Genomic DNA, 27721 nt, shown 5'->3' with positions numbered 1-27721 from the left:
TTAAATCAGTATTTAAATACGTCAGAGACATCGAATTTTTCATTGGGGATGATACCATACAAAGGGGCTTTATAGGGACCGATGTCAAAATTGGCCGAGGGGAATGTCGCCGTCCACATTTAGGGGAAATCACATATCTGCTGAACTGCTCGATCAATTTCAACCAAATTTTGACTCTTATCCTATTTATCCTACCAAGACCAAAAATGGTAATATCAGGCGAGCTATTACAGGTGCACATTGTCATTCATTGTGTAGAATGTCGAATCGTCTATCTGTTCCGCCAGCACCATCCACATACAATCATTTGACAGGTAGGACGCCAAAGAACGTGATGCGTAACAGGCGGGATATATATATTAAATGAATGTCTTATAATTAATTTATGACGTTTTATTTAACTTTATTATTATTTTCTATAGTGTCATTAATTCCATTACATATGTAATATGTACATATTTGCAATATTTTATCAGTTGATTAAGGAATTTACACATTTTCAATAGTGCACATATGTATATATGTATATACATACATACATACATATATATGTATATGTATATATATATCTATATGTTCACAGTTTCCACATATTTCGTACTGACTTTATATCATACGGAAATTTATATTAAAAAAAAATTATTATTATTGCACTTTTTGCAATTTTTAGAACAAAATCAAGTATACGGGCACTCTAAGGTACAACTGTATATGAGTCATTTCCGTGCAACAGTCATTTGCTTCAAGAAAATTTTACAAATATTTACGGCGGTTATTCGGTTGTTAATTGTAAACATTTTTTTCTTGACATTAAGAACTCGTATAAGTAATTTTTTTCAATTAAAATCATTCATATTCCTAAGTATATACATATAGTACATATGTATGTACATACATACATATGTAATTTCGCAAAAAAGAACAGCACACAGAAATAAAATGAATATAAATGTAATTGTGGTAATAAATAGGTGCACATACATACATATACATTCATTTTATTTCTGTGTGCTGTTCTTTTTTGCGAAATTTCGATGTGGTTTTATTGTTATTGCAATATTGCATTACACTTCCATTACAAAAGACTTTTTATACATTTATGTAAGTGTTTGTTGGTGGTTTCCATTCACTATTTTTTATTACTGCTTCCTATGCTATGGTTATTTTCGGTTAGCCGTATGCTTGTAATATTTGAGGTGTGTTTTTACGGTGCTGTATTTGGGTGTTGCATAATTTATGCCACACCAGGAAACCTGTCGTCGCGGCGAAAATGCACTCAGATTTTGTTCGTCTAAATTACCATTATACATTTATTGCGGCAATAAGTAGTTTTGCTTGTTTCTTAGTTGGTTTTATATATATACATATGTATGTATATACAACTACATATGCACTTACATATGTATGTATGTAGAGATGTATGTATGTATGAGTAGTTGAAAAAATGTTGATTTGTAATATAAATTTACATGGAAAAAACCGATGAGACAATTAACTTGATTCTATAGAAGTAAATACTTTTTATGGTTTTTTATTTCAAAATAATTTTAAGTTAATACACCGTAATTGAACGGAACAATTTCATTAAGTTAATTATGCTTAAAAACATTTAAATTGCATCTCTTGCACATATTTCAATCTTTTATAAACTTATTTTTAAATAAATTATATTTTTTTCTATCTTTTTCCAGTAAGCTCCGGTGTGCCTCATACAGTTTATAAGGGAAACCATAGAAAATACACAAAAGAATGTTTGTTGATTTACGATCGAAAAACCGGTGGTATTACGTTCGAGAAGTTAAATCATAATATTCAAGTAAAAAAGACGAGGTAAGTTCGAACAGCAACAAAATCGTTTACAATGCTAAAAATCACTATCACATGGGATTATTGAAAATTTATTTATTTTTATAATATTCAGTTTTATTAGAATCTGTTTTCTTAATATTAAAATGGTGTTGGAGTTAACAAACAAATAATTACTATTTTTATTTTCTTTAATTTTGTAATAAAACGGTATAAATTATTATTTTCTGTTTATTTTTGTAGTAAAATTTTAAAAACTAATACTATTTTTCTTTTCTTTAATTTTGTAGTAAAATGTTAAAAAATTATTATTATTTTCTTTAATTTTGTGGTAAATTTATAAAAAAATATTTTTTTTTTCAAGTTTTATCAATAAGACGTTACACTAGATTTGAATAAATTCGTGTTAAAGCGTTAAAAAATTTAAAATCAAATTTTTTTTTGAGTAATTGAAATTAGGACAATTTATGCATTTTAATTCAGTTAAAAAACAGAAACAAAAATATTATAGCGAGTATTTTTTATTAGTATGCAGGTTGCAAATTTTTTAATTCATAATTTTTTTTTATTAAATATTGGATTTGAAAATCAGCTCTCAAAATCTAAATTCCATAAAATATAGGTCCTTTTAACGTATTGAGGATAAAGTCTTTTTGCGGGCTCTGCTTCTAAAGGTTATAACCCGTAGTACAGAAAATAAAAGTTCTAAAAGTTTTTTTATAATTTTTATTTTTAATTATATTTTGTGATTAAGCTTTTTATTTTTTTTTTTCAAGTCGTAAACAAATTTTTAATCGGGTATTTAATTTGGGTTTAATTTTTTTCGATCCCGTATTCGAGATTTATTTTTTTGCTTTTCAATCCGGTATTTTAGATTAAAAAATATTTTAAAAAATTAATTTCAGTTTTAGAATTCCAAAAAAAAAAATTAATTCAATTATAGATCGGAAGAGCACACGTATTTAAAAAAAATTATATTTACTATTAATTTTATCTTTAATAAGTTATAAAATATAATTGTTATATTTGCCAATGATCTTATCTTTTATAAGTTATAAAAATAAAAAAAAAATAAAAAATTTCAAATGCATTTGAGATTTACTTTTTGTGTACTTTTCAATGCGGTATTTCGGATTAAAAAATATTTAAAAAAATTATTAAGATTTTGGAATTACAGAATAAAAGACAAATTTAATTAAACTGTTTTTTAATATATTTTTTAGAAAAGATTATATTTACTTTTAATCTTATTTTCTAGAAGATATAAAAGTAAACAAGAAAAAAAGACAATACAAAATGTTAAATATATGTCTTATTTTTTTTTTATTTTACAGAAATTTTTTCAAATGCATTTGAGATTTACTTTTTGTGTACTTTTCAATTCAAATTTTCGATTATTTTTTTATATTACTTTTTTATTTATATTTTTTATTAAAAATGCAGAAAGTGTTTTTAATCGCACCATAGAACTTTTTTTTAAACAATTTTCATATTAATTTTTTTACATTGAAAATTAAAATGTTTTTAATGATTCTATTCCAATTTTTATTTTAAGTTTACTAATTTTATTTATTAAAACTGTCCGCTTGATGGAATCCATACGGATTCCGCGTTGACCCTAGTAAATTATGGATATCCGGTTAATATAATAAGTTTATTTTTGTGTTTATTCAAATATCTCCGATATTATTGATAACTTTTATTTAATTCTAAAAAACAAAGATCGCTCGATTTATCCGGATTTCTTCTAAATGAATTATGATCATAGATAAGCTCTATTAGGTTAAAATGTTAAATGTGTAAAAATTATTTATTTATAGTATTTTTATACCGATTATTTAAATATATACTCAAATCAGTTTTTAATTTTTACTAAAAAAAAATCTTCTTTAACTTTTTTCCAGGAGTGAGATGACAAACAAACCAAGTGCGATAGCTGCTAGCGCGAATGTAGCACCGCAGCAAAAACTAGAGAATAGTACGATGCGCATCACATCGAAGACGAAAGTGTCGACAGGGAGTCGTCGTAATAATATAAGTAGGTTCAACCAATTAAAATCCTATACAAATACCCAGTTATATTTACAACTATTATGTGCTCTTCATTATTTTGACAAAATTTCTAACATTGCGTCTTAATATCTTGCAGTTGATTTTAAGCCAAGAAACTCGCCATCCGCATCAGCGTCCCCGTCTGCACCGCCATCCATACACAAAAGTCCACAATCAGCGCCGGCGTAAGTATTACATAATATGCGCCTATAATTGTTGTGTAATTTAATTGATTAATTTATTATTTATATATTTTTTTTTATTGCTACAGCTGGAACGCGAATAATACGCAAGCCACGCTGCCCAGCATTCCAATGATCTTCGATGACGACGATGATGGCATGTTTGGACTGACCGCCGCCGCCGCCGGCAATAGTCAAACGCATGGTGGCAGTGGCAGTGATGCGGCAAATATGTCTTCATCGTCCTCCGCGTCGAGTCATAATAATTCAGCGCACGATTATCACATGCAAATGCAGCAGCAACAGCAACCGGCGCCGACCAAACAGTCTAAGCAATCGCATCGCAACAATCAGAAACGGCAAAACAATTTGAACGCAGCGACGGCGACGTCGGCCACGAATGCGACGGCAATAGCACAGAGTCATGGCAAACAGACGAAGCACAACCGCATGGAGCAACGAAGTATGTTTAGTGCTTTTTATAAAATTATAATTAAGTTATTGTTTCCCTTAACTTTCCCGAATATTGAATTATTTTTATTTTTTATTTTTTTTGTTCTTTTTAATTTTTTTATAATTTTTCTTTCTAAATTTTTATTTTAATTTTTCAAATTCTATTTTTGTTTTAGCTTCCTCGCCACAAACTTTTGCACAGCAGCAGCAGCAGCAGCAAAGGCAGCAACAGCACAATCTCTACCAACAACCACAACAGCAATCCAACAACAATCGCATGTACCCGACAAACTCATCGTCCTCAATGCAAATGTCTAACGGTGTCACTGGTGGCTATCACAATAGCAACAATATGTCCATGGGCAATCAAATGTTGCAACATCATCAGACACAACAACAACACCACAATATGCCAGGCATGTCATCGCCGCATGACAGCGACGCAGCCATGGCTAGTGCGGCGGCGCAGCTCGAACAGGTGAGTTGTTGATTTTCAAAAATACACGCAATACATTTACATGCATCCATATGGAATGATTAATAACTGTAACATTCTTTTTTACAGCAAATACGCGGTCTTAGCTCATCCAGTTCGAGTTCCAGCTCGGATTCGAGCGGCAGTGATTGTGCCAGCGACTCCGACGACAGCAGTGATGAAGAGGATCAACAACAACAACAACAACAACAACAACAGACGCAACATCAAATGCATCAATTGCCCAATTTGATGTCAGCGCTGCCACCAATGTCTACAGCTGCGCCACAATACAATCGCAATACGCCTTCGTCTGGCTATGCGTCTAATAATAGCCACACCAACAATAATGGTGCATTTACGAGTGATTTGCTGCAAAACGATCTGCAATTATCATCGAACTCTTCCGATGAAGATGATTAGTAGAATATATTTATATAGAATTACACACGCGCTACATTAAAAAAAGTATATGAAAGAATATAGGAACAACTAAAACATACGATTACATGCACATAGGAATATTTGTTTGCTATATATACAATTTTTTTTAAATTCTTCAATATATTGTGCGAATGTATTTTAAGCGTATTGCTTTAGCTATGGATTATACTTTAGGCAACTAATTTTGTTTAGGAGTTTCTTTTTTAAATTAATAAGAAAATTATATATATTTATAAATTGAATTTCAAGTTTGCATAACGCTTGCAAAACTGAGCATACATACTCTTTTTTTTTTTATGTATATGAAATTAAAATGCTGAATTTATTTGCAATTGTAATATAAATAACAACAAAACGCAGTGAGAACGAAGCTAGTGTGGAAGGGAGTGCGGAAGTTAATTTAATACTAGTAAAATTTAAAAGCAAACCTTAGCCAGGCAACACTGCACACTAAATGCATGTATGTAATAGGTCTAGAAATCTATAAAGCGCAAATAAGTTCCAAGTGAGGCATAACAAGTTGAAGACAAACTTTTATAGAAAGCAGTGCTTTAAGTGGAAATCATTAAAAATTGCAAATAAAATAGTGTAGTTGCAAATAACAACAACAACATAGTAGAATAACGTAAAAATGCCAATTTGTACATAAAACTGAATAATATTTTCGGTCACTTAATTTTATACAAAATAAGTTCAGTTCCACAAATGATGATGTTGTGTGTGCCACGTGAATCATTCAAATAGTGAAATTTATGCGTATAAGTCCAAAATAGAAAAAGTAGCAGAAAACTTACAGCAAATATGCAATCAGCAACGGTGCAGGATTAAGAGATTTATAAAAACAAAAACAAAACGAAAACTAATTTGCCTATTTTAGTAACATATAAGCAAACATAGATACACAAAAAACATTTACAATGAAATGCTAAACATACATAAATCATAAATCAAATGAAATATGAAGAAAAATGAATGAGAGAGAGGGATTTTGCAAAATTACGCAATTTATTTATATATTAGTGTTTTTGCTTATTGGCGCTCTTAATTGTTGTTGCAACATTATTTTCATATGGCAGTTGTGTATTAGCTGCTGAGCACGATTGTTTGCTATACAAATGTGGCAGAATGTTAAAAGGGTCAAAGTTGAATTAGGTGCGGTTAGGTATTTTGCTTTTTACCGGAAATCTGCGCATAGTTGTTTTAACTATATTTGATAGTAAATTGAAACTACGGATAAATTAAGCTGGAAGCTAAAACTCAAAGGATAATTGAAATTTCCCTTACTAAACTAAGCCGCCTTAAACCAGTTTGACATATTGCAACAGTTACGCATATTATAAAGTATTTTCGAATTTTAAATAACAAAGAAAATTTAGTTTTTTACAATTTTTTAATTTTTAGCATAAAGCAATAGTTTACTAAGTGCTGTGTGTTGCTTACATTTATATAATTTTCAGACTTATTTCTCTAACTAGACAATTTCTGCAAGTTTTCTTAAATGTAATATTGAATTTTCGAAATTTAATTATAGTATAAATCTACAAGTTGTACAAAAACTTGTTTGTATATATTATTTTTTTGTAGTTATTTGCGAAATTGACGTTTGTTTTATTTATTTATTCAATTAAATTATGTTTTATAAATATACTCACTAGAATAAATTTGAAAATTTATTAATTAAAAATATTTTTCGAGAAAATATTGTAAGAGTGAGAGGCATTAATGGCCACGCCACAGCGGCTTTATTAATAAATTTCTGTTAAAATTGCAAAAACTAATTTTGAATATTGTGGGCTTTATATATATAATTTTTAATTCAGACTAAATTCGAGAATTTAAAAAAACATATGTAAATAAAACTTCATTTTTTCTTTTGTAATTAGCAAAAAACTAAATAGCGAAGCAATAGTCTTTCTTAATATACTCTTAACGCGGGCTATTCTAAATACATATATACACTTTTTAATTTGCAATTATCGCCTTGTTATGCTTTGCTCACTCAGCTGCCCCAGCAAATAGCGATCCACAGCAAAATACATGCATTAACACACACATTCATATATGTATATAAATAAATGTCTAAAAAAGTTGCCATTTCAACTGAAGAGAGGTTGTAAAATTAAAAACAAAATATAAATTAAAGAACAGCGCTGTTACATTTAAACACAACAAAAACGTTACAAAAAATGAATTGTAATAATATTTATATAATTTGATGCTGCTTAATGCAATCATGTGGAAGAAACTTGCAAAAAAAAAAAAACAAAGATTAAATAGATACATACATACATGCACTCTTCTATTAAAAAAGACTGTGGTATATTTTACTCCTGCTTTGATTCCTTAGCACATTTAACCTCTAAATTTGGAACTGAATTCTCCATTCTCAAATCCTGCTTATGACGTCATTTGCCAGTCAACCTATGTTAGCAAATAATGTACTTCTTCCCCCCTTAAAGTAAATTCTCAGCTCGACTTGTTATAATTTTACTATGTTAAATTTCATAAAAAAAATTTACTAACTTAATATTAGCGATAAGTATATAAATTTATGTGCATTGCTTATAATTGCTTTTAATCATTATTATTTTGTAATTTGTTACAATAAACGCATAAAGACATTATTTGTTTTGTTACATAATTTTTTATATAGCGCAAAAGTATAATATTAATGAATTTATATAAAAATGAAAATGAATGATTATCAAATTTATTGCAATTGATCAATTGTTATTATTGCCGATAATATTTTTATGTCTGCCACGCTACAGTCCTTAGTTTAATTATTATTATTATTGAATTGATTATTAATTTAAATATGAAAAATACTATTACAAAAAAAATTAATAAATATGCGAAGTGTATATAAATGTTAATTTTTACATTTATATATTTACTGCAATATATATGAGCATAAAGTGAGTTTTATTTCAATTTTTGATTATCAATATTTTTTATGGATTTACTTAAAATTAGTTTTTTTTTCGTTTAATATACTGCCGTGAGACTTTATATCGCATACATCAGACAATATCTGAGTTTTGTTTTTTTATATAACGGTGCATATTTGTGCTAAGAATAAAGAAAATAAAATTTCCCTAGACCCCATATAACTAGCAAGCCTTATGTAGCTGAAGATGCTTCATGACTATAATCCTTGCCAGTTGCAAGAGTATGAAATATTAGGTTATACCCGAACTTAGCTCTTCCTTACTTCTAAAATAATCTTAGTTATTCCCAATAAAAATGAAATATATGCATATATCCCAATAAAAAATATATTTTTATAAAATACATTTTAAATAAATGTGTATTTTATATTTTTTTTTATTTAGAACTAATATATATTTTTGTTTCAAGTAACCAATTGATTTGATATCCTTTTTTTTTTTTAAGTTTATAACATATTGTGTTTGCGTATTTATTTTACTTGTTATTTCTGACGCAAAATATATTTTTTTTATTTTTAAATATTTTATTTTATTTGTTATTCCTGTCGCAAAATATTAGTAAATTTTGATTTTTAAATCGTTTTTTTACTACTTTTCTAATTTTTTAAAATATATTATTTATAATTGTATAATTTAAGATTAGGTTTGAATTTCAGCATAAAGTTTTTTCTACTGATTTCATTCTGCAATTTTGCATAAAAATATAATAAGTTTTTACTATTGACTTATATATGTATATTAAAATATACAAATTTTTCTAGCTAACTTTATGTTTTTGTTTTTTTTTTCTTTGTAAATTTTAGTATATGTATTTGGAATTTAATTTTATTAATTTTTTTTTAAGTTTCATGGCTAACTACATATATGAAAAAAATTATACGCCAGTCGAAAGTTAATTTAAAAAAAATTCATTAAATGCTAAGTCAAAAATCTCAGCCTATTTAACAAAAGAATTCCAAAATTGAAATTTTTATAGCTTGAAGAAATAACTTTAAAACACTATGCCCTAATATTTTACTGTCAAAAGTTGATAGTAACAAATTATACAAACAGTTAAGAAAGTTTGGTTACTTTTTTAAATGGACAAAAATTTGTTATATTTTTAACAAGTAAACATTTTGTTTATCAATGCAAATTTGGTTGTTCCAACTTTTTTGAAATTAGTATGTGGTAATTGATGTTTATTAATGATTAAAAATTTTGTCTTTTTATTAAAAATAATGCTTTTCCATAAAACTGTAATAATATTCCTATTTTTTAATTTCATTTAAAATATATATTAACGTGAATTCTTCCGATCTTAATATTTAATCTAATTTACAATTTATTTTTTTATAATTATACAAGAGCAAAAGCTACCACTTATCAACAACCGTCATAATAATAAATAACGACCGTCTAAAATTTACTAAATTTGTCAATAATAGCATTTTGTGTCAATTGATTTACTTTATTACACTAACAATCGATTTTACAATGCCATCCATATCTATTTAAGAATGCGTATTGATTGCAATTTATACTGTCCATTAGTTGTCGTCCATTTTTTGGCAACATTCCCCCAAAACGTCTCAAGCGAATATTCAACGACTAAGAACGAAAGAAAAAGTAAAACATAATTATAAGAAGAAGATAATTCTTTTAGTTACATTGAAATATCGTGCAAAAGTTTTTAGTTGGCTAACTACCGAACTAAGCAATACATACATATATGTTTTGGTTAGAAATGACGCTGCAACGAGTTTTCAAAAATACTTTCTATTATAATGTTAAATAATTATTATATTAAATTGTTTTCTCTATTTGCTGATAACTCAAACATTGTAATTAATAAAAAAATAATATTGAAACCAAAATTTTTTAAACGCATTTGAGTTTCTTGTGCCTATATTATTTTTTGTAAGTTCTCAAATTTTTATCCAAAATATTTTGTTGAAACTTACCGTTATGAAGTTACAAATAGAAATGTAAACTTAAGATGGCACATAACGAAAATGTAATCGACTAATGAAACAAAAACTGAAAAAAAATTAAATATAAATTCTAATAGTGCTAGTAATAGAGATTAAAAGAATTAAATAAAATAGAAAATAAGTAAAAGCAAAAACAACAAATATTCTTAAGTTACAAACACCCCCTCAAATTAAATGCCTTTAACATGTATTAAAATGAAATTCACCTACTACTAAGCTTAATAAAATAAAATAAAAATAAAAGTAATTTAAATAAATATGTATGTACATACATACGTAGAAATAAATACCTAAAGCAAAAAGTAATTAATAAAACAAAAATGAGTTTTATTTAAGGATTTAAATAAATAATGAGAAATTGAAGCGAAACAATTTAGGTTAAAAGTTTAATATATACATATATATAGATATGTAACAGTTATAGTAAGTGTGAGTTTAAGAAAAATTATAATAATTAAAAAAATTATAATAATTTAAAAAAGGGATTTCAGTAGTTTATTTAAGGATTTTTTATTTATTATTTTTATATTTAATAGCAAAAATAAAATTAATTTATTTAAATTTAAATTTGTAAGTGTTATTTAAGTATTTTACATATTTTATTATAATTATTTATTACTTTGTTTTTATTTATTGATGCCAAATTTTGAATGAATAAATTTTTTTCATGAACGCAATTTTGTTTCTGTTTGCTCTTATTCAAATTTCAATTTAAAATTTTTAAAACCATTAAATTTTTAGGTTGATATTTTTTATAGTGAATATTTCTTTATTTTTTTTTATTTTAATTATTTAACTTTTATTTACATATTGTTCTTCATTCTGTTACAATTGGACATTTTGATAAAATTTATTTTTTATTATACTTAAGATCTGAAAACTTCTGTTTTTAATATCTTCTTTTAATCATATTTTTATTTATTTTTTATTTTTGTATAATTTTTATTTAAAAGATTTCAATTTAAAAAAAATATACAAAAATATTAAAAGAAAACATATTGAATATTTAAGAAGTTCTGCGAAATTAATTTATTCACAATTTTCTAACACACCTTGCTAGTGCTCTACTAAATTTTGCTTTACTAACACAAGTATTAAGTAAGCAACGTTAGGTGGCAGCGCTGTCGTCACTACTTAGATCGTCTTCAATATGATTGCCAAAATATTGCTGTCAAATTCCATACGGTTTTGGCATTGTGCACGCATAAATTCTGCCGGTCAAATTCCATACGGTTGTGAAATTGTTCGCTTAGTTCATCCAGCGTTAAATGTGTTAAAAAGCACGCAAAGTATTAGGACATTTTTTACAACTCAGGCAGTGAAAATGGCCGATTCAGTAGGTTTGTCCAATGAGGAGGCAGCGGCGTTATGCAAGCCAGCAGATGAGGCGACCAAGGTATAGTCTATGAGGGGCATAAAGAGATAATTATAAGTATTATTGTATTGTAATTATAAGTATTAGTGAATAATGGGCGAGGTAGTTAATTATATACTATGTATAATTAAATATATATGTAAATATATTACCTTATATGTGCGTAATTTGATTAGTACGTATTATAATCTTTATAAATACTGTATATATTTATGATCAATCGTCTAATGTTCTGATTAAACCATTAGAGAAACTTTATTAATTCTGTCAATTAAAATTTCAGGATTTCCTCTTCCAACAAACAATGTACCGCATCAAAGATCCACGCAAATCGCTGCCCTTTTACACAGGTGTGCTTGGCATGACATTGCTGGTGAAGTTGGATTTCCCTGAAGCCAAATTTTCCCTCTATTTCATGGGGTACGTACACGGGAGGTCACGTCCTCTGATAATTTTAATTGCACTTGACTTTGAGTGCTTCTGATAAGATAAAAATATATGATTACGATCAATATGGTATTTTTAAAAACAATTCTTTTGTTTTAATACTGATGTACATATTTATATTATATGTCCATACCTGCAGTTATGAAAATCCTGACGACGTGCCGAAAGATCCCTCGGAGCGTAAGCGTTGGGCAATGACCCGCAAGGCAACTGTGGAGTTGACACAGTAAGTTGCACTGTTTTTATCTTCTATATACATATATACTAGGGAATCCTAGTGGTATACATTTTATACTATTATTCATATAATAAACTATTCAATACTGTGAAAATTTTATTTACGAATAAAGGCGAAAACGTTTTTGTCGGTATAAGAATCCAAGGGATTGTACTTCAGATTTAATTTTGAGTATGTTCTTACAAATAAATTTCATTGGAAAAAATAACGAATTTAAGACTGATTTTTCAGTGTCTGGTTACCAGTCTTTCTGTCCAGTTAATAGAGTTGTCCGCTTAATAGATTGTACTTAATAAACATCAACAATAGTGCGTCCATTTAATAGAGCTTGCACTATAATCTTTATTTATGAATTGTTTTTACTATCCTATCTTTTAAGTTAGTTCGAACTGGTTACAGTGTGCTAAATTTTACTAAAATCGGTTCAGTAGTTTAGAAGTCCATCGCGGACAAACAACGTGACACGTACTTTTTATATATAAAGATATATTTGAATATTAGTGTAAGGCATTCAAATATATATAAATTTACTGATTTTTTCAGCAATTGGGGCACGGAGAATGAAGAAAAACCAGTATATCACAATGGCAACTCTGATCCTCGTGGCTTTGGACATATTGGTATATTGGTGCCAGATGTCTATGCTGCCTGCAAGCGGTTAGTGTGAAAAAAAACGAATTAATTATTTATTATTATATGTTAATACTATATAATATAGTTCTTAAAAAGCTTTAACTTAAATCTAAAATTTATCAAAGAAAAAAATATATATTATATATTAATACTTTACTTTAGCTCTGTTTGTATTGCATTTTGCAAGGAATTTAAAATACATACTTATTTATCTACATTCAATATTTTCAGTTTTGAGGAGCATGGCGTTGAATTTGTAAAGAAGCCCGATGACGGTCGTATGAAGGGTTTGGCATTCATTAAGGATCCCGATGGTTATTGGATTGAGATTTTTAAAGCAAACGTTGTATGAATATCAGACGAATAATATTTACAAATAAATTATATAATAATATTTATTTGTTGGATTTAATAATATTACCATATAAATATTTAGAAATATATGTTTATATGTATATGTAGGTATGTAAATAAATACATTTATGTTCAACATTAAAACTGGTTCATATTAATATTTTTTGTAGTTTTCAGAAATTTTTTTTTTTCGTTGAAACAGTTTAAAAGTTTACAGTTTCTTTAATTTTTTTTAATTAATGTAAATAAAAAAGTTGTTCTAAATTTGTAATGCCTCAAAATGCAAATGTAAAATATCATGCCAAATCCATGTAAAAAGATCCACTGACTTGATGTGCAATTGTTAGATAGTTCAAAATTAATGGGAATTTTTTGATTGAGTTACCAAAATATACGCTCCGACCTTAGTTTAGTGAATATATGTGACCTGGTCTACGAAAAGGGAGCTAACGTGCGAAAACTAGTTTTCTGGGAAAAGCTGTTAAAAAAAATCGTCAGTTTCTCGTTATCTCATTAATTGTTCTCCCTTTTTTTGACACCTAATCCCCTTTCCGTAGACCAGGTCACATATATGTATTTCGTTCATGTGTTTGTGGACGGATTTTGTTGCATTAAATATTAAGATTTGTGATACAAAAATATTAAAAAATTTTTTTTTTAAATAAATTTTGACTTGAAATTTGTTGTGAAATATTTGAAAATATTAAAATTTGTGCAAAATTTAGTTTAGATCACTACAAGTACTTATATGAGTGCTAGGCACAAAATTTATAATATAAAAGTACATTTTCAAATGAGTGAAATCTATTATTTATTAATTATAACAGAATTGCGTAGTCGAAAGTGAAGAGAAAATTTGCCAACAATTATAGGCCAACAACGTGGTATTAACAAATTTGTAAGTTTCGAACAGAGTTGTTGTTATGCGTTGTTAAAAAGCTAATGACAAATGATTAAGCCGTCAGCAGTAACCAAGCCCCCTTAAATATCGCACATTGTACTATGTAAGTATGTATGTGTGTTACGACTAATATTGAGTGTCATTGTATTCATAAAAATTACTGAATGAAAACCAGCTCTCTTACAAACAGCTACAAATCGCTATTTGCGCACGTGTGTATGCCTGCACTGTGCAAGTGGCGCTCGCCCTCATGCTGCTGCTGCTGCGGCGCTGCAGGTATGTGTGAGCTTAAGAGAGCGTTTAAGATAGTAATCAACTATTTATTTGCGACAAATTTTCCATTTTTCTTGTTATACTCGCTTGTGCCATGTATGTACGTGTATGTATGTTTCGACCGTTTAATCTGTCACGACCCCTAAAAAACACACTGACCCATGGGTGCTATCACGTACACAACACAAAGCAAATAAAGGCATGTGAAAATCAGTATATATATACATATGTATATGCACATATGTGTGCTTATATCCTGGAACGCCCTTATCCATCGCCAAGCCTTTCGGTGTGTGCAGTTTTGTTTACCTCAATAATAAATCGCTTGTTTGCGCCTAAATATATGCCACATTAGCGGCGTCGAAGTCGAAAATGGTGTTTACTAGCGATTGTTTGCATACCGTTACAAGTTTTGTCATTTATCAAAATTATGTACAACAAAATTTGAACTTGTCCAAATTTAAATTTTCACGCAGTACTGAATTGTTTGAAAAGCCGCTGGCAGTTAACGTGGTTAAGCCGTCATACGCGGTGGTCAAAAACTGGCACTTAAATTCGGAAAATATTGTGAAAATTGCAAAATAAATGCCAGCAGTGTATTACATAAGGTTGCATTTGTAAATGTCTAATAAGGCTGGAGGTTAAAGTTTCGAAATTGTAAATCGCCGGGAATCACTTAATATGGAAATCAATGAGTCATCTTTGAGCGTGTTTTACCTCAGCAAATGGTTGGCTTTGGCACCGATTTCAATACAGCAAAACGCGAAAGGTGTAATCGAGATAAAACGTAGTATAATATTCTCTATATATGCTATCACTTTGGGCCTAATAATGGGTGTGTATTGGTCGCTACAAAAATAGAAAAAAATATATAAAATAAAATAAAAATAGTTTATTTCTAAATGTCATAATTTGATGAAATTAACATTATTGCAAATATAAGTTTACTAATTCTTTCATACAAATTGTGATGTGTTTTGTAGTCATACTTTGCTACGAAGGCTTACTATTCGATGCGAATTCTAAAGTTCCTTTGCGGTGAGTATGTATGAAAATATAGAAATGTGTTCCAAAAATCGATAGTGTTTACTAAAAAAGTCACTAAACTATAGGTAGGTAATATCATATATAAAACTTTTGGGTAGAAACAAATAAAATCAACACACAAGAAGTAATTATTTTAAATTTGGTTCAGAATTTGAAACGACGAATATTAAATAGCTATGCTTTTCTATCCACCTCCACCTGGTTTCATTAAAAGAGAGTATTATATTACAGTTCACAAAGGCGACCATACTACTATGAGCAAAAAATAGTAAGACTTTATTAATAATTTTTAAATTCTTAATTTATTCATTCTTCAAAATCTATGTCGTCAAAGTAATCCCCATTGGCCCTAATACACTTGTGCCAATGTTTTTCCACTTCTCGAAACAGTTGTTGAAGTCAATTTCCGTTAAATCTCTTCAATTGACTCAAAACGGTTTCCCTGGCGCGGTCGTTTGAGTTTGCTAAATAGCCAGAAATCATACGGAATTAAGTCCGGGAATTACTGTGGTTGCGGCACGGTACCGGTTGATAATTTGGTGAAAAACTCATGAAGAGTTAATGTAGTACGCGACGGTGCGTTATTGTGCGGGCAAAAACCAAGAATTATCGGCCCATATTTCCGGCCTCTTTTTACGAAGAGCTTCGCGCAAACAACGCATAACACTACGTGCGTACGGAATACGTTGCATGACATCCAGGTGGTCGGAAAGCCTTATTTCACAAACCTTAACACGATACTGCTTTTCGAAAAATTGAGTAATTTTGAAACCCATCGTGCTTTTACATTTCTTTGGCTCAAATGATCTTTCAAAATTGTTTTCACTGATCCTTCCGATATTCCAACGATGACAGTAAGATCCCTGACTGTTAATCGTCGATTCTCAAACACTAATATCTTTATTTTATTGTCTTGTTTTATCATTAGTTGATGTTAATGGCCGCCCTGGAGGTAGTTCGTTGTCAACACGTTCTCGACCCTTTTTGAATAATTTGTATCAATTAAAAACACTTGCTCTAAATGTAGGCAATATACGTAGGTTGCTATATATGTATATTTCTGGCCTAATAATGTTAATAGGCATATTTATCAACAAAAATGTTTTTATTTTTATTTTTTTTTGTCGATTGCTGTTTTGTTTCGGGCTCATTCGCATAGATCCATGATTCGTCACCTGTGACGATCTTATAAACGTCTTTTGAAGCACCGCGATCGTATTTTTTCACCATTTCCTTACACCAATCCACATGAGCCTTTTTTTGAGCGATTGTCAAACTGTGCGGGATCCAACGAGAACAAACCTTTTTTACGGCCAGGTGTTCATGCAATATCGAATGTATGCTGGTGGGAGAAATGCATAGGCATGCCTCTATCTGAAGGTATGTTACATGACGGTCTTGCATTATCAGTTCACGTACGGCATCGATGTTTTCTGGCACAACGGCTGTTTTTGGACGACCTTCACGGAATTCGTCTTTGAGCGAGAGTCGGCCACGATTGAATTCGTTATACCAGTTTTTCAGAGTGCTATAGGATGGTGCTTCATGGCCATACAAATATTTTAGTTCATCGATGCACTCTTGTCGTGATAATCTACGTCGAAAGTTGTGAAAAATGATCGCACGAAAATGTTCACGAGTTAATTCCATTTTTTGGCCGAAATGAATTTTTTAATGCCCTGTAAATAAAACAATTCACGATTAAATGCCAAAACTTTCTGAGTGATGTTATGCTAAAAAATGTCAAACTTTCCAATGGAAATGTCAGATTGCACCTGGCAACACTTAGTGTTGCCCTAGGCCAGAATATATATAGTAGCCCTCGTTATAATATTTATCTCAAAAACTAGAAGCAGAAATTAACAGTTATTGTATAACATTTGACTAAAAAAATCATTATAAAAAAACGTTCGGACACGTATATGATGTTGAAATATAATTTTTTTGAGGACTACAAAAATATGTCAAAACATTTTAAATTTTATTTTTTTCTTCACAAAATAATAATTATTCCGTGAGCAATAAAGAACTACTTATTATCAAATAAGTCTCATTTTGTTAGCGGAAAACAAAAATCAAAATATGTCAACTGGTCTACGGAAAGGGGGGCTTAGGTGTCGAAAAAAAGGAGAACAATTAATGAGATAACGAGAAACTGACGATTATTTTTAACAGCTTTTCCCAGAAAACTAGTTTTCGCACATTAGCTCCCTTTTCGTAGACCAGGTCACATATAACGATTATTTGCGAGGAAAAATATAAATTGAAAAGTAATTGTTAGAATTGACAACTGTGACAGGGACCGCCCAAAACTTGAAAAATAACATATTTAATACAAATTTGTTTTTATAGTTCTAATTCTTAATTATTCAATGCAACTTACCTTAATATGTATTATATAATGATTTTTTAGAATGAATTCTTCTACCTCGAGGGTTGTCACTGCGATGGACGTTACTGTTGTGGTGTTCTCCAGTCTGGCTGGCATTGGATGTGGCATGTTTAGTGTTACGCCTTCACGAGAGCTAAATTTGCGTTTAAGAAAGGTAAAGCAAATAATGACTTTATTTGAATGTTAAAATTGTACAGGAAAAAATCACATTTCCAAATTTATATTTATATCTACATACATACATATGTATATCTTTATATACAAAAAGTACGTGTCAAGTTGTTTGTCCGCAATGGACTCCTTAGAAGATAGGATAGTAAAAAAAATTAATAAATGAAAAATACAGTGACAGCTCTATTAAATGGACGCTCTATTTGGCGGACATTTCCATTAATCGTGCACATTGTTGATGTTTATTAAATACAATCTATTAAACGGATAGCTCTATTAACGGGACAGAAAGGTTGGTAACCTGACACTAAGAAAGCAGCCTTAATTTCGTGAGGAGGCGGCGTAGAACCAGGGGACCGACATATGATAATTTTTATCTCTTTATGATAAAATTTAATACAATTCCTAAATACAAAAATTATATTTCAAATCATAAGCATGTGTTCAAAATTTATTTGAATATATGGATATAGAACTGTAATTTGACACAGGCGATCGCGGTAGCAAGGAGCACCTGTTGGCTAGAATATTTGAAAAAGTGACCCCACTCTTTAGGTTTAAGGGGGTATTCTGGTCTAGAAATTAAAAAAAATCAAAATTTTTTTTTATATTTTCAAAGTTTAACTATTCAAGAATATGTGTACAAGAGCATTTTTCAAAATTCAAATTATTTTCGGAGTTATAGGCATTTTTCTGACTCGGCATCCAAACTGGTTCGGCCGGAACTAATCGAACAAACGACTTTACGGGAAACTTTAAACGCGTTTTTCTCAAAACTGACTTTTTCGGAACGATACCCACGATTTCTCAGGTTCTACTCTACCGATTTACTTGAAATTTTTATAGAATCTTCTTTATAGGCTTGTCTATGGTTGGAACTAGCCCCATCCCCAAATTTTTATTTTTATTATTTTTAAAAAATTCGAAATAGTCAGAAAAAGTGATCCAAAAAAACTTTTTTTTTCTGGCAGTCGCCATTTTGTGAAAAAATTTTTTTCCCTCTTTTCCGTAGTTCCGGCCATTGCGACATTATTTTAGATTAATAATTTTTTTTTGGTTTCAGATAACTAGGGAAATTTTTAGAGACCCCCAACTTCGTCAGCTCATAGTTTTTGAAATTTTTTACTTTTTTTAGTTTTTAATATTTTTCTGTACTCTTCTAAAATTAACAAATAACTAATAAAAAATGGTTAGTAAAAATATTAATTGCCTTTTTTTACGACACTTTAAAAGTTACCTGAAATTCATGCTTCTAGACCATACCCCCTTAATGTACAACAATGAAAACGGATAAAATCGGAAAATAACCCTGCTCACTCCTCCTAGAACGGTGCAGTTAAAAATTACTAAAAGTTCGATAAATGAATAACTAAATACGACAGAGACAATAAATTTTACTTCCGAGATGGTATGAGAAAACTTTATAGGAGCCGGGATAAAAATTGGGGTAAATGATCTGCGTGGCATCGCCCACTTTTAGGTGAAATCATGTCACGATTATTATTCTTTTAATCCGCGATCTGAGGGTATGGGCAGTTAGGGGAGGTCCTCAGGGTTAAAAAATATCTCGAAAACTCGAAGTCTGAGGAGGGTATATGTGCATAGATTTCTTAATCCTGATGTGTTCCTCTATCCATGCGTACCATCAAATCGTAAAACCGAAATCACATATTTTGGGACCCGCCCAACCGGCTTTAACCAAATTTGGTTCGTGATATTCTTCTAACATTCCAATGTTCCAATGGAAAAATTTTGCGAAATCGGACTACATATGTATACAAATCAAGAAGCAATTAATATAACTGAAGTTTGCACGAATAATTCCTTTATAGAATGCCATCTTATGACCAAAAATTATCCAAATCAACCAAAACTGTTCAAGTATAGTTGTCTTTAGACCTAAAATATCGGTCAATGTGTGAGAGAGAATCATTTCCTAACAATAGCAATTCAGTGCGTCAAAAATAGGTTGAATCGGGCCAATATTTTCCTGAGACTCCATACACCTAATTTAAAGAGTTTTGAACCAAATATGCTAGTTATCCCAATGAAAATGAAGTAGCCTGTTTTGCTTATAACAGTGTATCTTTGTGCCTAAAATGGATAAATTTGGGTGAAAACTTGACCTAACCCCCATATAGCGAAAAACAGCATTTTTGAACATCCGGCTGACTTTACTCCAAATGATTGGTGATGATATGTGAGGTACCTTAATGATACCCAGGAATATTTTGCTAGTATGTAGCATGATAATAGTATGTGGTTATCAAAAAGAGATACCACCCCAAACTCAGTTAACGAGGGCTAAGCGAAATATCTTCTATCATCAAACAAACAGTCGTCGCACTCGCGACTTGGCTCCCACATCACTGTTGGCAGTCATAACTTTGAAGTCGTAGATAATTTCGTCTATCTTGGAACCATCACTACCTTAGCCACAGCAATCTCTTAGCATATTATGTTCGCTAAGAGCTCATATTCATCGGCAGTCAGTTCGAGGCTATTGTATAATTAATTCTGATTGTATGGTTCAGATCTTCTTGAATAAAACCTTAATTCCCACATCTTGGCGCCGGAAGTCAGTATTCCACTTAAGAATCAAATCTGGATCCATTATATTCCTTTTGATAGGAATTTACCTTATATAAAGAGCAACATAAGTGCGCAGTTCCATTTAGTTGAGTCGTTTATGTGCCTAGATATTCATTACAAAATCAAACGGTTGTACGGAACTCGGTACAGTCATTAGTAGTCGATTAAGAAGTGATTTGGACCAATTATTTTTAATTTTTTATTACGAAAACGCATTAAATAGCTTACGATCGAAGTTCTTCACCGGTTTGTTCTAATATTCTTTATCTAGAATAAAGTATACGGTATAGAGTACACCAGAAGAAACTCAACACAATCTGTAACCACTCACAAGCTACCCGAGGACAGTCTTTCACAGTCTTATTAGGAGTTTACTTCACTATTTTACAAGCATACGAATACATTGAAGCTCCTTTTACTTTTGCAGATTCAGTTTATGGTTCTTCCTTTTTATAGCAACGGGTTTACATGAATTTCGTAAATGGGAGCTTTTGTAGAAGTTACCGAGCTATTTCGCCCATTACTGGAGAAATTTGTCCCATATCACAAGCTCGGTGCGACAAAGATTTTCGATGTCTTTCTGAATGCCTTAGTTATCTACTGTAAAGTCGAATAAGACTAATTAGTTAATCTAAATATTTTTAGATAGGAGGTAGGCTTATTTGCCATCACAATGCAAAAGCTAAGTGAATATAATGCACCAAACTTGGTAAAAATTTAGCCTAAATTATTTTATGGAAACGAAATATGAAAGAGATATAATAATTTAAGAATTTTTAGTTGTTTTTAATTAAAACTATTTGTATAAAAATATGTTTCACGTTTCGAATAATTGTTGTTTTAATATACATACATACTATATATAACAGAAGTTCATACTAAATATTATCTTTCAGTTCGATGCTTCCTTGCATTCATTTTCAAATTTCAAACGTGATCGGATCACAACCAGAATAATGGCCATCATACCGATGACTATAAGCGGAGCACTAATAGGTTGTTTTAAATTTTAATTTTTTAGACTTTATAACTAATCAAAAAAAAACATATACTTTAAAGCTTTCGATATATGGACATGGGTACTACAAGTAGAAATTTCGCCAAACATGAGCTCAAGTGAGTAAATCCGAAATAACAAAAAACAAATAAAATTGCTAGCTTCATTTCTGAAAATATTTTTCAGCCGCCAATGTCAAGTGGTATATCCCGTTTTACTTACTTTATTTTGTTATGATCGGTTTTCACATTTTATTCGCCAACACGGCATTTGGACTCGGCAAACGCTTTCGGCGTTTGAATGCAATGCTGAAATGCCAATACTTGTCTGGTAAAGATAATATATTTATTTTTCAAAATTATTATAAAATAAAAATATACTTGCTTACGCAGAGAGCAAACCATACAGCTTAGTGAGAACGCAGATTAACAGCATTAAAATCATGCCTGACAAAGCGATGTCACTACACGAAAGTATAGACCGTTTGAACACGGAGTCATTGCCCAAAGACGGTTTGAGTCAGTGAAATCTCGAACAATAAGCGAAAATTTGATTTTTGATTTTGTTCTACTCTTTTTTAGGCAAAACACGTGTTATGCTCTTGAGATCACTTGCCGAAAACCACGAATCGCTGGGTAAATGCGTACAGATATTTTCAAGGTAATTTTGTAACCATAAAACCGTAATAGTTTAAATCAAACGCATTGATGGCGCTTTTTTCGTTTTAGCACCTTCGGCATTGCCGTGCTGTGCATACTTGTTTCCTGCCTGCTGCACTTGGTTGCCACTGCGTATTTTCTATTTCTAGCATTGTTAAACCCAAATGTAACCGGTTATGCGTGGGGTCAGGTGCTGTGGATTTTTTTACACATATTAAGACTGTTACTGGTGGTAGAACCGTGCCACATGGCAACCTTAGAAGTGAGTATTACGTATATATTAGATATTTTTACGTATATATTAGATAATACTCTTGCAACATGTTGCTACCGAGTATAATAGTTTGTTCATCTAACGGTTGTTTGTATCACTTAAAACTCATCTATATATATATATCGGTATATCTTTATATCATTTCGCCATATATATGTAGGTATATATATATCTGTATATTATTATTAATCACGATGACGCAACGACATTTATAAATTAACAAAAATAAGCGGCAAAATAAAATACAAAACTGAAATTCGGTACAACAAATCACATTAAGAAGGTTTGAAAATCTTTAAAAAGTGGGCGTGGCCTTTCCCTCTAATAGGTTTAATGTATATATCCTCCCAACCATTTGAACTATGTGTTCCAAATTCGCATATGCCAAATTTGTTCGACCCTTCTTACGATATTTTTAAAATAGGTGAAATCGGATAATAACCCCGCAAAATCCCCATACAGCTGTTTAATTAAAAACTACTTAAAGTGCTTTAAATCAGCATTTAAATACGTCAGAGACATCGAATTTTTCATCCGGAATGATACCATACTAAGGGGACCGATGTCAAAATTGGCCGAGGGGAATGTCGCGTCCACATTTAGGGGAAATCACATATCTGCTGAACTGCTCGATCAATTTCAACCAAATTTTATTATCCTACCATCGCTAGAAATGGTAATATCAGGCGAGCTATTACAGGTGCACATTGTCATTCATTGTGTAGAATGTCGAATCGTCTATCTGTTCCGCCAGCACCATCCACATACAATCATTTGACAGGTAGGACGCCAAAGAACGTGATGCGTAACAGGCGGGATATATATATTAAATATTTGGACCTCGACATCGTTTATCCGGATACTACATCCTGACATTTAAGGGTAGTATCCTTGCGGCCAATGCCGCTATCGATGAGACGATATTGCATGGTGTTGCCTGATGACTAGGCATCCCCCATTATCTCGCGCGCGATCCTTACGTAGGATGTTAAAACCTGTACAACTCAGAATATCTGAGCGGCTGTTTAACATGGTTTCTTGGAGTCCGTTGCAGTTGAATTTGTAGTATACGGTTTTGTTGCGGTTGCCCATGGGGGATCCAGGGGGTGAGGGAGTGGCGGTCTGACACACGAAACAGACTGTGCGAGGAACCAGTAATTGCTAAGTGGTTCTCGCAGAAGGATTTGAGCGGAATGGAGGTTAGGGGAGGGGGACTGATCAGTATCAGAGTCATGCTGCCAGTTTGATCTTTTAAGTAGTAGGGGTCCTTTGTTGGTCACTCGGGTGGAGTGGCGGCGAAGTACATGAACTTGGTGCAAATAGAACAGAGGCTACGTAACTTGTGATCCACTCCTGGTTTCTCTAAAGGCTTGAGGAGGTCTTAAGATGGATCCATCCATTGTATGTACTGCACCAAGCCGATGTGAAATTTTGATGGAGCCTTCTAGCGCAAACGCTGCAGAAATAACAAACAAAAACAGCCCTTGGCCGGATAAAATCTGGGTCCATTCCGGTAACGTAGAAACGGCTTGTCTAAGCCAATAATGAAATTTTCAAGTGTACAAAATGTTGCGTTATACCCGAAATTAGCCATTCCGTACTTGTTTATTATTTTTTATAATTCTTTTTAAATATATTTTTGCAGTCAAAGAAGACCATACAAATTGTTTGTGAGATCGAGCGTAAAATGCATGATCCTGTGCTAGTTGAAGAGGTAACCTATGTGACATATTAATTACCTGGTTTTAATAGCCAAATTGTATCTTTATGTTAGATTAAAAAGTTCTGGCAACAATTACTGGTTATCGATGTGGAATTTTCCGCTCTCGGGCTTTGTCGCATCAACAGAAATATACTAACGGCGGTAGGTGCCTGCAAAATATTTATAATTTAATATTTCATAATTTCTTTTCTTAAATAATTTGTTACATTTTTTATTTTAAATTACTTTTGAAACAATCAAAATTTGCTAAGATTTCCAAACCAACAAAAAAACTGTGTTTTTGTAGAACTGTGTTATCTATGTAATCTGATTTTATTGATAATACTGTAAATAACACAAAAAAAAATTTTAATAAAACATTCTCACACAGTTAAAGCTCCATCCGTGCTACAAAAACAACCCGTAATAACTTTTTTTAATCAATGCATAACATTTTTTTATTGTTTTTATTTAGGAAGTGAAGCTTTTTGCTATCAATTTGTTTTCGAATTTTCGTACGAGCTCCGCAACAACCGGTCTAACAATGTGTGCAGTTGCTCCATTCTGAGTATAAAAAAACTCATTCAACATCTTTAAATAACTGTGCCCATTGACAGATACAGTAGAGGCCCGCTAATCCGGATCAATTAAAACCTGCCCCTATCCGAAATATAAAGAAATCCGGATTTCCAAAGTCATATCAGAACTATGTATTATGAAAAAATATTTATAAATTTCTGTTTGTTTATTATAACAAATAATACACATGTTCCAAAAAATCAAAAAAACTTAAACTAATAAAGCAGAAAAGCGAATATAGTGAATAATAAACATGTGATCCGGATTAGAGAATACGGATAGAGAATGTCGGTCCGGATTACAAGGGACATAATAGAAATTTTGAGTTTTTTAACCCTGTCCGGATTACAGTGGAATCCGGATTAGGCCATGTCCGGATTAGCGGGCCTCTACTGTAGTGTTATTATCGTCTTCGACCATTTCAATAACTTTTTTGGCAAAATTCCAGGCGTATTGGCAAATCTAGAAGGTTTAACCCGGTTGCTATTTGTACTTTGTTCGGAAAAAACTCGAAGTAATGAGTAGCAGATTTACTTTAATTGACGAAGTAACAGACACGATCGCTTCTTGAACACGAACATACGGATCTCGATGGTACGGTCTTCTTGTGATACTTCCAGATTCGGTAAACATATTTACCAACCTCAAAATATTCCATCTACTCAGAGTAGTGCCGCCAAAATCTAATCTGAATTCCCTTTTAACCGAAATAATGGATTGTACTGTACTATCAAAACCCTCTCTTAGGTTTAAAAAAAAATTAAAATAATATCCTGCCAAATGAAAAAAAGTAAGTCGATTACTCACACAGAAAAAAAGTTATTGCGTTTTGTTTTTGTAACACGATGAAATATGATATTGTTCGTTGCACTTAGTTTCTATGTAGTTTGCCGGGTATACTTACTTTGCCTTTAGTTAAATATCCCTTTGCGTATTAATTGAAATAAAAGATTTCCGAATTTTAGTGGGAAAAAAGGTAACAATTTGTAAATAGGTATTTATTTCCCTTTGCGGGCGAAACTTCAATATTTGTACAATACAAATTCCAAGATTTTCCAGATTTGTACAATTTTTTACAATTCACTGTTCACTTTTCACTATTGATGCTCCTGATGCTCCTGCGTCCTGCACTCACACACGCGACCGGATTGGGAATCCAAATTTGGACCAGAACTTTGAAACGCTTGTAAACTGGCGGATCAACGGGAACTAGTTGGCGATCAAGAAAAAAGGGCGAAGTGCTTAGGTTACCGGCGTAAAACGAATTGTAATACACCCCGATCTAACCAATCCTTTTTGACCGTCTGAGTGGTGAAAAAACGATTATGGTGTGTGTGTAGTGTGGTTTGTTTGTTGCGTGGGGTTGCGTGTATGATAATGTAGGTTGTGTGCTGACTGTTGTGTTGTGTGGTGAGTGTGAAAGTGTAAACACAATGGCTACGACAGACTGCAGCGGCACGACAGTGAACTGAAAACGTCGTTGTTCATCTTACTACACGTACATTTTGAGAAGCAACAACAACACAATGGCTGGCATGTACACAAAACAACGCAGTTGTCCATTTTGCATGCACACAATTTCGTTGTGGTCATACTAATACCTTTCACTTCAATGAAATTTTAATATTTTGTTCAAAGTGAAATTTTTTATGCAAAAAATAAGTAAATAGGTCAATATTTTTGCTTTAAATTATCAATTGTTATTACAAATGATATAATAGAGCTATAATATAGCTATTTTATGCTTTTATTTGTAAAATAGCAGTCAAGTTTGTTAGAGCTGTGAATAATTTTACATTTTACATATTAGTGGCATCACCACTCTACCTCCTCTTTCTATCTTCCATTCTACTGTCAACTCTACTGTCGTCCTACTGTCGTTGGCAAAAATAGGAGCAAATTGAAGTTAGCGAGAACGACAACTGTCGGCCTGCAGTCGTGTAGTCGTGCAGCTGTCAAAATAACACTGCCCATAAGAACGTGTGTATTTTAATATTTGACAGATGTAGTTTGCAGTCTGTCGTAGCCATTGTGTTTACACTTTGAGTTGTGTGATGAATGTTGCGTTGTGTGCTGAATGTGGTGCGGTGAATGTTGTGTTGTGTTAGGAGCGGGATGCCATGAAGTCGCATAAACAGATATTAAAAAAATATATATATTTTATTTGACGGATGTTTTATGTTAACGATAAACATTTTTATAAGATTTTCTCTTTACTTTACACATTTTTTAAAGAACGTAACCTGGACTTACGAGCTTAAGTCATTGTTAATAAATATCAAATAGATTTAAATCAAAATAAACATTATAATCTGTCTTTTCATTACTTACAGCTTAGTTCAGCTATCGCTACATATCTGGTTATACTCATACAGTTCCAAAAAGCAAGCGGTTGATGCATTATCCTTTTATCTTGTGAATTTCGAGTATTTAGACCACTTAAAAGAAGTAATGCCGAAAGGATGTTTAACAATATACTTGAAAATATTGTAAATTCAAGAAGAAATAAAAATGTAAATAAACAATGAATTTAAAACTATGTTTTATATGGTTTAATAATTGTTTTTTAATTTATATTTTTTCCTCATAAAATAATCGTTTTCGCTTACAATATAAGAGTTATTTGAAAACTTTTTTTTTAAACTCGAAGAATAATAGTTATGCGGTGAGTTTTTAATAACACAAATACACTATTGAAGAGTAAACTTTTTCTTTTGCTTTTATCAACCAGTTTGTTTACAGCAGCTACTT

General features: G+C 31.1%; 3 protein-coding genes across 3 annotated transcripts; all 3 read left to right on the top strand.

The window, feature by feature from the left end:
* Nucleotides 1-259: 259 nt before the first annotated feature.
* LOC120770731 (ell-associated factor Eaf-like) lies at nucleotides 260-7686 on the top strand. The gene is made up of 7 exons (XM_040098321.1): nucleotides 260-314; nucleotides 1692-1830; nucleotides 3711-3844; nucleotides 3956-4043; nucleotides 4130-4503; nucleotides 4670-4971; nucleotides 5059-7686. The coding sequence occupies exons 1-7, from the start codon at nucleotides 260-262 to the stop codon at nucleotides 5389-5391; spliced, it is 1425 nt and encodes a 474-aa protein (XP_039954255.1). The 3' UTR covers nucleotides 5392-7686.
* A 3767-nt stretch (nucleotides 7687-11453) lies between these two features.
* Nucleotides 11454-13427, top strand: LOC120773025 (lactoylglutathione lyase-like). Its single transcript, XM_040101954.1, has 5 exons — nucleotides 11454-11732; nucleotides 11995-12131; nucleotides 12298-12384; nucleotides 12940-13053; nucleotides 13261-13427. Exons 1-5 carry the CDS (start codon nucleotides 11487-11489, stop codon nucleotides 13379-13381), a joined length of 705 nt encoding a protein of 234 aa, XP_039957888.1. The 5' UTR covers nucleotides 11454-11486; the 3' UTR covers nucleotides 13382-13427.
* Nucleotides 13428-15238: 1811 nt separating this feature from the next.
* Nucleotides 15239-27418, top strand: LOC120772319 (gustatory receptor for sugar taste 43a-like). Its single transcript, XM_040100837.1, has 12 exons — nucleotides 15239-15392; nucleotides 15541-15595; nucleotides 18018-18150; nucleotides 21656-21755; nucleotides 21819-21875; nucleotides 21943-22086; nucleotides 22149-22274; nucleotides 22338-22416; nucleotides 22485-22677; nucleotides 24335-24403; nucleotides 24464-24553; nucleotides 27304-27418. Exons 1-12 carry the CDS (start codon nucleotides 15239-15241, stop codon nucleotides 27364-27366), a joined length of 1263 nt encoding a protein of 420 aa, XP_039956771.1. The 3' UTR covers nucleotides 27367-27418.
* Nucleotides 27419-27721: the final 303 nt, after the last annotated feature.

The sequence above is a fragment of the Bactrocera tryoni genome, chromosome 3, assembly GCF_016617805.1.
Source record: "Bactrocera tryoni isolate S06 chromosome 3, CSIRO_BtryS06_freeze2, whole genome shotgun sequence".
Lineage (NCBI taxonomy): Eukaryota > Metazoa > Arthropoda > Insecta > Diptera > Tephritidae > Bactrocera > Bactrocera tryoni.
The sequence above is the reverse complement of the archived record's forward strand: the minus strand, read 5'-3'. Positions and strand labels throughout refer to the sequence as shown.

What these genes read in the sequence shown, in the direction of transcription:
- LOC120773025 (XM_040101954.1), top strand. Translation starts at nt 11,487, where the DNA reads ATGATTGCCAAAATATTGCTGTCAAATTCCATACGGTTTTGGCATTGT. An exon ending in GCAACTGTGGAGTTGACACA is followed by an intron (nt 12,385 to 12,939) that starts GTAAGTTGCACT and finishes TGATTTTTTCAG; the next exon opens with CAATTGGGGCACGGAGAATG. An exon ending in GTCTATGCTGCCTGCAAGCG is followed by an intron (nt 13,054 to 13,260) that starts GTTAGTGTGAAA and finishes CAATATTTTCAG; the next exon opens with TTTTGAGGAGCATGGCGTTG.
- LOC120772319 (XM_040100837.1), top strand. Translation starts at nt 15,239, where the DNA reads ATGGAAATCAATGAGTCATCTTTGAGCGTGTTTTACCTCAGCAAATGG. An exon ending in AATTCTAAAGTTCCTTTGCG is followed by an intron (nt 15,596 to 18,017) that starts GTGAGTATGTAT and finishes ATGATTTTTTAG; the next exon opens with AATGAATTCTTCTACCTCGA. An exon ending in TTCGCCAAACATGAGCTCAA is followed by an intron (nt 21,876 to 21,942) that starts GTGAGTAAATCC and finishes AATATTTTTCAG; the next exon opens with CCGCCAATGTCAAGTGGTAT.
- LOC120770731 (XM_040098321.1), top strand. Translation starts at nt 260, where the DNA reads ATGTCGAATCGTCTATCTGTTCCGCCAGCACCATCCACATACAATCAT. An exon ending in AGTCCACAATCAGCGCCGGC is followed by an intron (nt 4,044 to 4,129) that starts GTAAGTATTACA and finishes TTATTGCTACAG; the next exon opens with CTGGAACGCGAATAATACGC. An exon ending in CAACCGCATGGAGCAACGAA is followed by an intron (nt 4,504 to 4,669) that starts GTATGTTTAGTG and finishes TTTTTGTTTTAG; the next exon opens with CTTCCTCGCCACAAACTTTT.